Source organism: Pituophis catenifer, unplaced genomic scaffold (genome assembly GCF_029215685.1).
Source record: "Pituophis catenifer annectens isolate HBS135680 unplaced genomic scaffold, rPitCat1.0.hap2 SCAF_2, whole genome shotgun sequence".
Classification (NCBI taxonomy): domain Eukaryota; kingdom Metazoa; phylum Chordata; class Lepidosauria; order Squamata; family Colubridae; genus Pituophis; species Pituophis catenifer.
Window position 1 is genome coordinate 147,158,303 of NW_027256882.1, and position 16,011 is coordinate 147,174,313.

Consider the following 16,011-nt stretch of genomic DNA (forward strand, 5'->3'; position numbering starts at 1 on the left):
CAAAATTTAAAATTATTAAAAGAATTACATAACTGGCCCAATTTAAAACAATTCAATTAAAACCCAATGACAATTTAAAAACCAAAAATTAAAAAAGACTAAAAAAGGGTGGGGGGTTCACGCCAGCCCTGCTTGATGGAAAAGAAAAGTTTTTAGGGCACGGCGAAAGACCCGGAGATCTGATATCCTTCGTATCTCCGGGGGCAAATCGTTCCAGAGGGCAGGAGCTGCCACAGAGAAGGCCCTCCCCCTGGGGGTCACCAGCCAACATTGCCTGGCTGACGGCACCCTGAGGAGTCCCTCTCTGTGGGATTTGATCCTCTCTTCTTTGTGGTAGCCCCTCAAATACTGGAATATTGCTATCATGTCACCCCCTACTCCTTCTTTTCTCTAGACTAGCCATACTCAATTCCTGCAACCGGTTTTCATATATTTTAGTCTCCAGGCCTTTAATCATCTTAATAAATAAATAAATAAATAAATAAATAAATAAATAAATAAATAAATAAATAAATAATAAATAAATAAATAAATAAATAAATAAATAAATAAATAAATAAATAAATAAATAATTTTATTTCTATACCATCCTTCTCCCGAAGAACTCAGAGTGGTGTACAGCCTATTAAAAGCACAAAGACAGACATCAATTAAAAATAATTAAAATTATTAAATAATTTCGGCTCAGATTTAAAACCCCAAAAATTTAAAACACCCAATTTAAAATCATTACATTGATAGCCCGGCCTGGCGGAACAGCAGGGTCTTGAGGGCACAGCGAAATACACGGAGGTCAGAGATCTTACGCATTTCCGGGGGCAGTTCATTCCACAGGGCAGGGGCTCCCACAGAGAAGGCCCTCCCCCTGGGTGTTGCCAGCCAAAATAACTTGGCCGATGGCACCCTGAGGAGACCCTCTCTGTGGGAGCGGACTGGCCGGTGGGAGGCTATTGGTGGCAGAAGTCGGTCTCGAAGGTACCCGGGTCCTATGCCATGGAGCGCTTTAAAGGTGGTGACCAGCACCTTGAATCGCACTCAGAAGACCACTGGGAGCCAGTGCAGCTCACGCAGGAGGGGTGTCACGTGGGCACAACGAGTTGCGCCCATAACCACCCGCATGGCCGCATTCTGGACCAGTTGGAGCCTCCGAGTGCTCTTCAAGGGGAGCCCCATGTAGAGAGCATGTAGAGTTGCTCTTCTCTGCACTTTTTCCAAAGTCTCAACATCTTTCTTGTAATGTGGTGACCAAAACTGGATGCCGTATTCTTAAGTGTGGTCTTACTAAGGCTTTATAAAGTGGCCAGCTGTCTTGAAAAAGTTTCTCCTGTCCATCTTGCAATTGTCTTCCTTCCTTCCTTCCTTCCTTCCTTCCTTCCTTCCTTCCTTCCTTCCTTCCTTCCTTCCTTCCTTCCTTCCTTCCTTCCTTCCTTCCTTCCTTCCTTCCTGGTTTGTAGAGGCCTGCAGTAGATCATAGGAAACCAAGGAGGAGTGATCTGAGGTTTAACATTCTGTCAAAGGAAAAATAAGGGGGAAGAGAAAGGACTGAAAAGATGAAGGCAACAGTAGGGATGAGGATAAGAACTAAGGGATCTGTCATAAGGACCACTTTTTTGCCACTGTGCCTGGAGGAATGGAAGAACAAGAGGGAAGAAAGAGGAGAAAATTGGAAGGACAGCCTACATATGCAAAGTAGTGCAGGTCAATATTAAATAAGTCAAAAAAGTAAATAACAACTGAAATATATTAAGACAAAATCCAAAGATATGTTTTGATTGAAAAAAATCATGACTGGTTTTGTTCAATCAGGACAATGACCAATATAATAAGATTTATAGACCCTAACAGCTGCATTTATTCAACCATATTAGCCTTAACATGGTGATTAAACTGCATTACGGAAGGTACTGCTTTTTTAATACTTGGGTTACAGCAAAATACATTTAGAGCCAAACTACTGGAAAGCCACTCCTTTTAAAGAGATTATGTCTCCGTGCTACTTCTCTTCTGTGGGTATCACACAGAAGATGGCTTATCTCCACCTAATAACCCATGCTTGACTTCCTGGGTTGACGTCCAAAAAAAACCAGGTAAAGAATGGACTCACCAAAACATGCTATCTTTGAAACAGAGCTTGGCATTTATTGTTAGAGGTGCACAATGGACAAAGTAAATTTAGTAGCCTTGCGGCTTTTTAGGGATGCCACTCCTAATTGCGCATTCTCTCTGTGTCACAGGGAAACACAAGGCTAGCAAATGTAACCTTTAAACAGCAGGGATGGAACAGCTGCATAAATTGTTGAATGTCACATAAAGCATTGTCAAAGCAAAGCACAGCCAGTTCCTCTCTGTAATCTGAATGTATTTATAACATTAAAAATGAAGATAAAACAAGATTCTGTTCCCAATTACAAGCAACAAGGGGAGGTGGAACCACTGGGGTTATTCATCCAAGCATAGGAGAAGCAGAATTTAGCTGCCTTTCGATCTCGGCTCCTGGGAATAGGTTTTCCCACTACCGTGGCAGGCAACAAGCAGGAAAATAGCTACACCTGGATGGATATGTCTGTGTCAGGATCTTTAGGTTCTCAAATTGGGATACTGTAGGAAGAGTTTTGAATGGGCTGGGCACACCCACTGCAAGAGACAGCTTCTCCGTATCTGTGTTATGTGTAGCAAGTATGGCATCGGCCAACTTGCCTTTGCAAAGTAGGGAGAAACAATAGTTAAGAACAAGAAATTGCATACCACCGTGGAGAAGTGTAACACATGGTCATTCCCATCTCTCTCTTAACTTCTTGACTTCATTGGAATGTGAAAGATCCAGGTAGTCCTCATCTTACGACCATTCATTTAGTGATGGTTCAAAGTTACAATAGCAATGTAAAAAGTGACTTACAACCGGTCCTTGAACTTACAACCGATGTAGCATTCCGCACGGTCATGTGATCAAAATATGGGTGCTTTCCATTTGGCATTTTTTTTACAATAGTTCTAGTGTCCTGGGGTCATGTGATCATTTGCAACCTTTCTGGTTGGCTTCCAGCAAGCAAAATCAATGGGGGAAGCCATATTTGCTTAATGACCACATGATTCACTTAACAACTGCAAAATGATTTACTTGACAACCATAGCAAAATCACGAAACTGGGCATGATTTACTTAATAACAGTTTTGCTTAACAGCAAAAATTCTGGTCTCAATTGTGGTTGAGGGTGGGGGACCACCTACATAATCCAATGTACAGGTAGTCCTCGACTTACGACCACAATTGAGCTTAACAATTGTTAAGCGAGACATTTATTAAGTGAATTTTGCCCCATTTTACAACCTTTTGGCCTCAGTTGTTAAGTGAATCACTGCAATTGATAGGTTAGTAACCCAGTTGTTAAGTGAACCTGGCTTCCCCATTGATTTTACTTGTCAGAAGGTTGCAAAAGGGGATCACACGATTTTGGGACACTGCAACCGTCATAAATATAACTGAGTTGCCAAGCATCTGAATTTTGATCACATGATCATGGGGATGCTAGAAATGTCATAACTGTGAAAACGGTCATAAGTCACTTTTTCAATGCCATTGTATCTTCCAACGGTCACTAAACGAATGGCTGTAAATTGAAGACTACCTGTATAGACAAGGTATTAATACGTAGCTCAGAGAACCAATTTAAATAAAAAAACTATACTATTGTAATATCTATTGTATCCTTTAAGAATTATGAAGGAAGAGGCCAAAATAAAAACCTATATATCTTTGAGGTAGGCATGATGTTATAATTAGTCATTGAACTGGGCTGAAAACAAAATCACCATATAGAAGCACTAGTTGGGCCATGGTCTTGTTTATATCGATATAGGAGGAAATTAAAAGTTTGGGATTGTTTGATCTACTAAATGCCTAGGTGAAAGAATCTGATTGTATTGAAAATGTATCAGAAAAATTAATCCAATAAAATTAATTAATCCAATAAAAGCAGAATAATTTGAATTAAAATTAGCAGGGATTCAAGAGCAAATAAATAGGCTAATTATAGGTAAGATAATTGGCGATTTGAGAAATGTTGCCATATACTGCAAATGAATACTGAACTTTCCAAACCGATGTAAATATACAATACATAGCTTTCATTTTTAAGTAGATAGCTCTACCCAGTACTCATGAGAGATTAGGCTACAGGGAGTCACATAATCCCAGCTATGTGTCAGTTCAGTTGCTAACCGAGTTTATCCCAACTAAAAAGGCAGAGATGACAGTCTTGCTTTGGATGTACAAGTACATTTCTGTTGTACGGGTAAAAGCAAGCATGGCAATATTTATATATCTGTTGACATAATTTATAGGTTCCATTCTGCTAGCTCCAAGCAGTGTGTGTAAATGATATGCATACACTTCAGTAAAAGAAGAAAAATCTGCTGCCCTGAGCACCATGGGACTTACTTAAATGTGCTTAAGTTGGGTCATGGTCATGTTTATTTCGATATAGGACAATGAGTGAGGTTGTGTAGCGGTATGGAAACCAGAAACTAATCCATCTAGTTATAGATAGTCCTTGATTTACAACCATTAGTTTAGTAACAGTTACAATGGCAGTGAAAAAAGTGACTATGACCAGTTTTCACACTTAATGACCATTGCAGCATTCCCGTGGTCACATGATCAAAATTCAGATCCTTGGCAACTGGCATGTATTTATGACGGATGCAGTTTTCAAGGATCACATGATCACCTTTTGCAACTTTCTGACAAGTCAAGTCAATGGGAAAGCCAGATTCACTCAACAGCCATGTTACTAATTGACAACTGCAATGATTCCTTTAAGAACTGGGGCAAGAAAGGTCATAAAATGGGGCAAAGCTCAGTAACCACTGTCTTGCTTAGCGACAGAAAGTTTGCTCTCAACTGGGATCGTAAGTCAAGTACCAGCTATATTTCCAAGCGCATTGGGCATCCTGAGGTGCTCAGGTTTATAAAATGGTAAACGTGTATTAAATTGATTTATGTTCCATTGTAAAGAAGGGGCTTGTAAGAGGCGAAAAAGCAATGTTAATGAGCATTTTAAAGGTGAACTCTTGCAGAGCAGGGAAGATGTGGATCTAGGCGTCTGTATTTGCAAGTCAATGCATTTCCCCTTTTTCATTCTGATGCCGACTGCTAAGCAAGCTTTACTAATAGCATTTGACTGTTAATCATTAGATTATTTCTCAGAAAATGGGAATCGTGGGTGGAAAAGTAGACAGGATTAACACTTTTCCTAATGCTTTCTTATCAAAACAGTAGGCTCAAAACAATTCTTTGCAGGGTTCGGTTGGAGAGTTCCTCCTTGTTCTGACCCGCAAACAAGCTTCAACGCTGCGTGTGTTATTAAAGACACTGCCAGCCCTGCTGCTCCTCCCTCTCCTCCTTCTAAAAGGTTCAGGCTCCCCCAAACAGGACCCCACAATAGATATCTGATCTCTTGCTTTTAGGTAGCTAAATTTGGTCTTTGGCTAGAACTTGGCTGAAATCTTACAGAGATGCCTGAGCTAGGGAAAGATATTTTGTGCAGGCAATAAGGGAAACCTACAAAACAGCTGAGTGCCCATCCTGTGTGTAAGGGTGTAAAAAACCCCCGAACTGATGGTTCAGACATGTGGTGTTTACTTCCTGCCTTTTCCCAAAGCAGGACTTGAAGCTGAGCAGTTGACTGTTCACACAGTTACCAATTCTGGTCTGAGATCTGCCGAGCCCAAGGTTCACTTTTCAAATTTTGCATCCCTTATCCTAGGTTTTAAATATTTAAGGAGTACTGTACATCCTTAATTAAGATATTAGCTTTTCTTCTTTTGTGTCTTGTTTTTATAAAGCGTACGTTGTTATCATGGACTTGCTCTAAAAATATGGTAAAATGCCAAATATTACATTAGATGTGTTGAATATAAAAATGATAACCAACGTTAGATTTTGGAATTGACTTTGTCCATATGGAATCCAGTCCAAAATGGAGATTGTCCATATGTGTGCATATGAGTATGTGTAAATAATGTAATACGTCGGCAGGTGACGTATGCATTTATTTTTTCCCACATCAGAAAATGTGGAACATTTGAAAGTCATGGAATTGAAGAAAAGCAGACAGTGAAGAATAATTAAATGCAGTGAGCTCAGAGAGGATGATAATAAAGATAAGACGCTCTTTTGAGCTAGCAGCCTAGAAAAAAAGTACCTGTGTATACATTGCTTAAAATCTGTTTTTTCAGCTAAACACTGGTTTGTACATACCTGGTTGCAATGGTGTCTTAATATAGTGGTATAAAATAAGAACGCCATGCCTACATCACGCCAAAATATTCAGGTTTTATATTATACTTCGGGTAATATCCAGTTACCGGAAGTGGGCCTAGAAACAATTTTGCATCAACATAATTGTTGAAGTATTATATGTCAGGCACGAAGAATCAGGATCACACATAATTTCCAGTTCAGAAGTTTTATTGCTCAAAGCTATACACAAGAATCTAGTCAACTCACCATCGACATGAAATTAGCACTAAATAAGACAATAGAATTCAAAAAGAGCTGAACTTAGAGCGTTTATAGACACATAATGATTCTAGGCTGAGACCTCTCTTGACTCCACCCCTAGGCTCTGCCGACTCTTCTCCTATATTATATTACTGAGCATTCAGCACCTCATTGTGGGCAACTTAATGCAATATATACTACTAACAAGCTCCAGACTCTTTTCAAAGGTTAACCCAGATAGCCCTGTAAAATATAACCCGGGGCTGTTTAGTATTTAGGAACCTGTGATCATTCATAGCCTCTCCTCTCTACAACTTTCAGAGTTTACAATAATTGTACATTACACACTCCCTGCAAACCAGACATTTTTTGCTCTAATCAGGATGTGTGGATTACACTGAAGGCTTTTCATTTCCAGAGAACATCATACGCTTCTGGTTGAATAGGTTTTGCACAAGCCTGTGAAGTGTAAGTAAAGAGAGTGGAATCAATTTACTATATATACCACAACTCATTATAGATCTTCGGTATATTCCTTTGGAGGGATTCCGGGCAATCCCGGCCCCTTCACTACAATGAGCTCCAATATTAGCAGATCTGTTTTGACAGCTCAGGGTCAATATTGGTTGGTTGGTTGGTCGGTTGCTTAGCAATATCAGTCTCTTAGTCTCTTGGTCAGTTGATATTCCTGTGGCAAAAATAGCCTATATTTTCTCAAGTTGCTGCACTGATGCTCCCCACCAAGCTTTGTTGAACCTTCATGTATCCAACGGAAAAGATATTGATAGTGTCTTACTAAATTGTGATTTAAATAATTCAATCCTTCTGATTAATGGTTTAAATAAACCCCACCCTGTTAATAATGCACTGTTCATTGTCTCTTCTTCCTTATTAATACACTGATGTTCCTAAATGCAAAGCCCAGAAGGGTAGCTGCTTAGGATTACTGAAGCCAAAGAAACAAACAGGTTTTTTTCTGACATGCATTTCTGAAGACTAGAGTCTATTCCATCATCTCAGACTTTAATTCAGTTCTGTTTGGTATTTATGTGGTTAATGGTTGTGTATCAGTAAGGGTTCTTTCCCCCCCTCTCTTAAGTTCTGGGTGACGCACAACTCCAGCTGACAATTAGAAAATGCTTAGTAAAAAGGTCAGTCATATGAGGGAGAGAGATGGGATTGTGGACAAAGTTCATCATTTGAAGTATTTTGCGTACAGTAACAAACACACCATACTGAGAGCATCAAGCACCTCAAATTGATCTCCTATCTCATTCTCTTTCTCATGAGAAAATTTGAAATATGGGCCTGGTGAAAATTGGAGATGTGGAATTATTCAAATATCTATATCCTCTGCTTGGATGTTTGTAACCATTTTGGACTGTTTTAGGAATTGCTGCTCTCCTTGGAACTAATGTACAGGTAGTTCTCAACTTATGACCACAATAGAGTCCAACATTTCCTTTGCTAGGCAAGATAGTGGTTAAATGAATTTGACTCCGTTTTATGACCTTTCTTGATACAGTTGTTAAATAAAACACTGCAGTTGTTAAGTTGATAGCACAATTGTTAATGAATCTGGCTTCTCCACTGACTGCTTGTCAGAAGGTCACAATAGATCAGGGATCAAACACATGGCCTGCAAGCTGGATACGACCCGCTCAGGCCATGCCCACCCTGGCCCCGCAAGGGCAAAAACAATCCTGATACGTCATGATACGGCCTGTGATGCAATCAGATTTGACACCCCTGCAATAGATGATCACATGACTCCAGAACACTGCAATTGTCATAAATACATGCCAATTGCCAAAGGTTTGAATTTTGGTCACATGACCACGGGGAGGCTTCAACAGCCACAAATGTGAAAAACAGTCATAAGTCACTTTTTTCAGTGCTGTTCTAACTTTAATAATAATAATAATAATAATAATAATTTTATTTCTATACCGCCCTTCTCCCGAAGGACTCAGGGCGGTGTACAGCCTATTTAAAAACACAGACAAAACAACAATATAAAATTTAAAATAATTAAATAAATTGGCTCAGATTTAAAACCCCAATAAATTTAAATACCCCAATTTAAAACTATTGTGTTGATAGTCCGGCCTGGTGGAACTTTGAATGATTACTGTTATGCAGGGTGGATAAAAATCAATGATTTTTTTAAAAAAATCAAAAAAATCAGATTTTTTTTATTTAAATCGGAATTTTTTTATTTTTATCAAATTTATTTTAATAAAAAACTTTTGGGATAAAAATCTATCGTAAGATAGTTTTCTATTTAAGATACATAAATAATTTAGTTTATTCAGCATGAAATGGAGCTTAGTTATGTAGCATGAGGCTGTATATTCTGCAACACTGGGACTATCGGTGAGTCAACAGTGGGTCAAAGGAGTAGCAGAGATGACAGTTGCCCTTTAAAAATTATGATTTAAATCGAGTTGATTTAAATCAAGCCTTTTTACTAGTGATTTAAATCATGATTTAAATTGTGATTTAAATCAACTCGATTTAAATCAAATCCACCCTGCTGTTATGTATCATAGGAAGTGTTATGACCATATAAGGAGTGAGTCATAGGCTTCACTCAGGTCCTCCAAAATGGCGGGAAAATACTTGAAGCTCATTAGTTAAGCTGTCTGGCAGCCCTCTATAAAAGAGGACACTGCCAGACAAGCAGGTTGTTGGGTTGCACTAGTCTACTAATAAAGAGCTGTTGTCACTAAAGAAGCTGGGTCCTTCTCTTCCATCATCAAATCTAACAGTTACATTCATTACCAAATGAATGGTTGTAACCCAGGACTACCTGGGTTCCAGGAAATTGTTACATTTCTCAATTTCTACTTTGACCTTCCTTTGTTCAACATATTGTAGGAAATGACCAGGCTGAGCCTGCAGGAGGGGACAAACGTATCATCAGTCCTGAGTCCGTTCTAGCCCACAAGAGATCTAAGTGCAGCCCACCTTAAATTCTGTTGATTCTTATTTACCACCAATTTACTTTGACAACTAGTAGTTCAGATTCTTGCAGAGAGCTTAAGCTTGCAATAAATTTTATATTCATGTGAACTGCCTTGAACTGCCTGGATTTCCTGATTTCCTGAGCTTGACACATTTAGTTGTGACTAAAGCAGTTTGTCCCTAGATATTTTTTGTCAGAAAGTCAAGGCCACAATCTTTTTCCTTTCCTTTTCTTTCCAGTTACTGTTGGGATAAGGAGGGTGGGAGAGAGAGAGTTAGTGTTGTATTCTATAATATACAAGCCAGATCGTTTGACATAAAATTATTCTTGGCTTCAACGGAGGAAAGGCTGGGCTTTGGGAGCAATCTGCGTTTATGCAGTTTTAAAGAAGAGAAGTATCTCTGCAAGTCAGAAGACTCACAAGTATTTAAATACAGTATTATGCTATAAAAGTGGCCATCTGGGGAATTCCTTAATTATAAGAAAATCCTTTATGCTCTTGTTAAGCACCATTTAAAAATAGCAATTTAAATGTTAGTTCAGGCAGCTGGAGAACTTGTTTTTTATAAAACGCTCAAAGGCCAAAATACTGTGCCGTGAAGCTTTGTTGTGGGTAATGATACAATCTCAGTTGTAGTACTTTGAGAAATGGGCATCTCCATAGTTCCAGGATACATGCCTAATTATATAGCTCGGGACTACTCTTTCTATCTTAAATAGCAGGATCTTTCCCTTTTACATACAAATAGAGTTTTCCATATTGAAAATCACACCACAATTTGTTGCTAGCTCTTTGTTCAGTGTTGTCTAACAAAGCTAAACAAAATGGAAAACAGCAAATTTTAAAGAATACCTAGTTTGGTCACACAAATATTTACAGCTGTGTCTAATTCCAATAAAGGGAACCAGTGCTACAGGACTAAAAAACTGTATTAAGAGAAGTTTTCCACTCTGCTAAATTGAAATCACATTCTGTTATGAAAATAGTTAAGTAACACACATTTTAGCTGGATGGTTTTGAACTAAAAACCTCCCCAGAATTGTACTGAGTTTCACATAACTGCAGATGGTTCAATTAGTTTCACATGATGTTTTTGTTTTGTTTTTTTGTTATAACAGTTATGAAACATTGGGAAACTTGGACTTCTATTTGCAGATAGATTCCAAGGAATTTCCAAGCTCCTTTGAAGATATCTTCAGTGTTTCATTATTATTATTCTCTTCAGCTGTAATGCCCAACTTAATATGTAGAGCAGTGATGGCGAGCCTTTTTGTCAACGAGTGCTGAAATGGTCGCGTGGAAACGTCGCTCGCACACACACACGTTTGTTGGGGCCATGCTCCGGAAAAGCCAAATTTCCGGGTTCTAGCGCACATGTGCACCCGACGATCAGCTGGCCAGTGTTCATACACAGGCAGGTTTTTGGCAGTGCCATGTGAGCGAAGGGATCGCACTCTGGAAAAGCCGAACTTCCGGGTTCTGGTATGCATGCAAACCTGACAATCAGCTGGCCGGCACGCATGCGCACACCAGTTTTCGGCACTGCCCCATGTGCAGACAGCTGATTGTTGCATGTGCATGTGCACCAGAAACCCAGAAGACAAACATGCAAGGCCGCGGCACCAAGTGACATGGCTTCGCATGCCACTTTGGGCACACGTGCCATAAGTTCACCATCAGGGATGTAGAGTCTATAAGAAAATCCCAGGGTTTCAGGCTATATCCCGGGGTGGGCAACTATGGCCACTTTACGACTTGTTGACTTCAACTTCCATAATTCCTGAGACAGCAAATAGAAGAAGGCAATGGTAAACTATGTCCATAATGTTGCCAGAAAACAATAGTTTACAGAATATTTTACCTGTGTAGTATGTCCCAACTAGATCAGATTTGGTGCATCCACAAACTGAACTAAGCTGACAAATGAGCTGTTTATACAATCTATGGAGCATTTGCAGTCGCTAGCTGCACTTAGAGTTCAAAGCCTATGTTTATATATGCAATAGGTTGAAATGCTACTCACCCTCCCCCCTACATTCTCGAGACCATTTCATGTGGGACAATTTACAGATACATCATACTATAATTTTGTCTAGATAGTTATCAAAGCTTTCTATGGGGGCTCTGTAAAAAGGATTCACCAAAGATATTATTATAACAACAATGTAGAACAGTGGTCCCCAACCCCCGGTCCGCGGACCGGTGCCGGGCCGTGGAGTACCTGGCACCGGGCCGCGCAGCGGCCGGGGGACATGAACGCTGCAGCGCAAAGGCTCCTGGGCCGTGCGCAATGGGCCGTGCGCAAAAGCTCCTGGGCCGTGCCCCCACCCCTGCGCGCGCTCAGCGGGCCGCGGCAATAAAAAGGTTGGGGACCACTGATGTAGAAGATGAGCAGACCTGGAAGGCAGGGTTAAATGTGTCATTAGTTTGGAATCATTGTACAGCCACAAGAGACCTAAGTCCACACACCCCCCACCATAAATACTTTTGAAACTTATCTAGTGCCAATTTAGGTTTGGCCATTAGTTGATCAGGTTCTTGTGTATAGGTAGCAATAATAAACTCTTCTGTGTCAGGCACAAGAAATAAGGTTGTTTAAATGAGTACAAGTTTATTCCATGCTAGCTCTCTACAAGAATCTGATCTACTAAGGAACAAGTCAAATTGGTAGATTAGAGTCAAGGAAATTCAAGGTGGGCTGGATCTAGATTTCTTGTGGGTGTGAAGAGACTCCAAACTGATAACATGCTTGACCCTTCCCTCCAGCTCAACCGGATCATCTCTTGCATCCTGTACTTTGAACTCAGTGAGTGTTCCTGGTTCTTTGCACCTGAAGCAATCAGCTTTTAGCATTGTTAGTAGTTTTCATAATTATTTTTAAATGTGCTACTCACTGTGAAGATGTTTTCCTTAAGGATTTTGTAAAAAGAAAATGAACCCATCACCTAAATACACTTTTTCCTTCTTTTTACATTGCAGTACAGAATTGGACAGCTGTACATGATCAGTAAACATAGCCATGAGCAGAGTGATCGTGGAGAAGGTGTGGAAGTGGTACAGAATGAGCCCTATGAAGATCCAAACTATGGGAATGGTCAGCTGACAGAAAAACGAGTCTATCTGAACAGGTAAAAATTCCTGTAAGCCTTCTGCTGTTGCATCCTCCCCTAATGCATATGCAGCTTTGGGAAGTAAACTGTGGCTCTAGTGCACTTTGCAACAATCCTCTGTTTGTGGCTTTATGAGAATCACACGTTAGGACATACCCTGAGGATGGCCAGGACTCCTATAAATTACATGCTTCCTGATTCAAATATATGGCCAGTCGCTTCCTTCCTCCAACATTAAAAACATCGGAGAAAGGAAAGTTTTGAAAATGAACAGAGCATGTCAGATACTTAGGGGTTCATACATTATGCTAAGTATAAAGTAGTGAAAAAGCAATTGAAATTATAAATAAAATTAAGCAAATTATGGGGGGGGAACACAGAACAGATAGTCCTCGCCATACAACAATTCATTTAGTGACTGTTCAAATTTACACCGGCACTGGGAAAAAAAGTTATTTATGAATGTTTTTCACACTTAAGACCATTGCAGCATCCCCGTGAGCCCATGATCAAAATTTAGATACTTGCCAACTGGCATGTATTTATGACATATCCTGGGGCCATGTGATCACCTTTTGCGACCTTCTGACAAGCAAAGTCAATGGGGAAGTTATATTCACTAAAGAACTGTGTTTCTAATTTGACAACTGCAGTGTTTCATTTAACAACTGTGGCAGGAAAGGTCGTAAAATGGGACAAAACTCACTTAACAGCTGTCTTGCTTAGCAATTGAAATTTTGGGCTCAGCTGTGGTCACAAGTCGAGGACTAGCTGTACTGTATGTGGTCTGGATCATCAATGGGAATTGGTACTGATCAAAACTTGTGCAATTTACAGGTTACACTTATCAATATTTGTGCAGATTTGTATGAGCAAACCCCCCACAATCTCAAAGATTTACCTCAGGGTGTTACGTAAACAAATTCTCATTGAAATCCAACATATGTGAATGCTTGAAGATAATTTTATGGAACTGAGTATGATCATGCTAGACTTTTTGCTCAAAGGAATCAGAGATTAATTTGTTCATTATTTCCATGGTTTTCAGACTACAGTATCTGATGCATTAGATACAACAGAAGAGAAAATGATATTGCTATAACTTGAGGCTCAGCGAAGTAAATACACATGAAACTCCCAAATCAGTAACAAAAACCTTTGCAGGGAGAAAACTTGCTTTTAAAATAAAATTCTTTTTGGTACCAAGGTCAAAATCTGACCTTGTTTCCATTTGTTCAACATCAGCAACTTGGATAAAAATCAGTCTGGCTCACAGCATACGAAGAACTGCTTACGACAGGAATATCCAACCTAGCTTCCTAAGAAATATATTTTAGCGAGCTCCTTAGGCGGCAAAATATCTTGGTAAAGAACAGCACCATCATGAATGATTACTAACCTTGTACATCACTGCCCCAAAGCAGCGCTATTAATGATTTATCAAGTGAAATACTTTTTCTTGTCTGATACTTTCTTAAACAAAGTCTGCATATTTTGTAAGATACTTAAATCTTGTTACTTTTACTGTCGTTCAAGAGATATATTGTGGTTTCTAAAAATGGTACATATTGCTTCATCTACCACTGTCATTTGATTAGTGGTGGTCTAACTAAATATTGATGCCTTCCTCTTTTTTTTTTTTTTGCCTCGAAGCCTGGGGTCCATTGACTTCTATTGAACTTGTGACCTTGATAACAAACATAGCAACTATATGCCCCTTACATCATCATGCAGTGCAGCCCTAGAATCTTGATACTTCTGACCTTTTGTAAGTGTAGCAATTATACTACCCGCTATGTTCAAGTTGAAAAATCTGTTGAAGCAAAATCTTCCTTTAAGCTCGACCACAGCATTGCCCTCCAACGAGAGCTGAGTGTGTTAATCAGCCTCGTGCACAGACGTCTCATTCCAAGCATGGCTAGAAATATATCTTTATCTGACTGAAGGAAAACGAAGAACCTATTGAGATAGATGTTTTGGAAGGGACTGTCAGAGCTTGCGTAAGACTGGATGCTTGCTAATTTTTATTGACCTCAGTGGAACAGCTAAGTACCAACAAAATCTAAGAGTTACCTGCCAGGATGAAATCTGCCAGACTTGGTTTGTTCAAAAAAAAAACCCAAAAACCCAAGAAAGTCCAGTTGCCTCTTGAAAAGCATTTTTGTGATAACCATGACCTGGATGATTGAGAATCTCCATAGACATTTGCCAGGCTGAAAGTTTGTCTCCAGCAAGGCCTGATGTTACAAAAAAAAGGGGGGGAGGGGGAAATACTTTAATCAAGAAAAGTATACAGAAGAATGCATTCAGTATAATTCCTCATCCACAAATAATATCAGGGAAAAAAACCTGCATTATAATCCCACAAAGAGAAATAGTTTCTTTAAACCAAGCACTAACAAGGCTTGGAGGCCACAGTATAGGCCATGGGTGTCAAACTCGTGGCGTCACATTGCTGTCACGTGATGTTTCGTGATGTTTTTCTCCTTTGCGGAACTGGGGTGGGTGTGGCCTGTGCGTGACGCATCTGGTCCATGGGCCGCCCGTTTGACACCCCTGGTATTCTCACTTGCCTGTGAGAATAAACTGGATCAGGATTTTACCTCAGAACATCTGTTTCACATCTATATTTCAAGTGAGGCACTGCCATGTAGATCTCCACGTAAAATAGCCTAGTTCTAATCAAAAAACTTTATTTGACACAGATTGAAGATTGCACAATGTTGTTCTTATGAATTTTGTCTTAATTGCTTTTGTGATCATTTTATCTTTATTAGCATAGAGTGCTGTAGAGTAGGAGGCTTAGCACCTTTGCTCTAAATAATTTAACTACTGCGGGACAGAGTTATTACCATTTGCAATGGAAAAATAATAAGTATAATGTTCTAAGCCTTTGGGGCACATTTATTGTAATTTCTCAGATTTTGTTGTTTCCAAGTACTAGGAAATTGCAAGTGGATTGCTAAATATTTGAAAACTTTAATCTGTCTAATGTGGACACCATTTCCCCCCCAATTACGATGCCAGTTGTTCCAATATGACCACCTCCATTTTAGAGTAAAATGAAGGGTTTTTTTATGGCAGAATATTGCTAATGGCTGGAGACTCTGGGCATAGGGTCTCTTTCTTAAGAAGAGTTCCTTCCAAATCTGTTATTCTGTTATCCTAATCTCTGCTGAAGGGTAAACTGAGTCATGGAAAGAATGATGGTGTCATCTGCAGAATGGAAGATGGAAATGGGCTGATGGGGAATTTAAATTTTGAGAAAGCCTGTACTATGGGATTGATATACAGGTAGTCCTCGATTTACATAAATTCATTTAGTGATCGTTTGAAGTTACAACAGCACTGAAAAAAGTGATTTATCACCATTTTTCACATAGCCGTTGTGGAATCTCCATGGTCATGTGATCAAAATTCAGTTGCTTGG

At 39.5% G+C, this 16,011-nt stretch overlaps 1 protein-coding gene across 1 annotated transcript in view; it reads left to right on the plus strand.

The window, feature by feature from the left end:
* Positions 1 to 16,011, plus strand: part of PITPNC1 (phosphatidylinositol transfer protein cytoplasmic 1) — a 163,140-nt gene that overhangs the window by 71,517 nt on the left and 75,612 nt on the right. Inside the window, exon 2 of the mRNA XM_070934749.1 lies at positions 12,451 to 12,599. Coding sequence (XP_070790850.1) covers positions 12,451 to 12,599 — 149 coding nt within the window. The remainder of the gene's footprint in view (positions 1 to 12,450; positions 12,600 to 16,011) is intronic.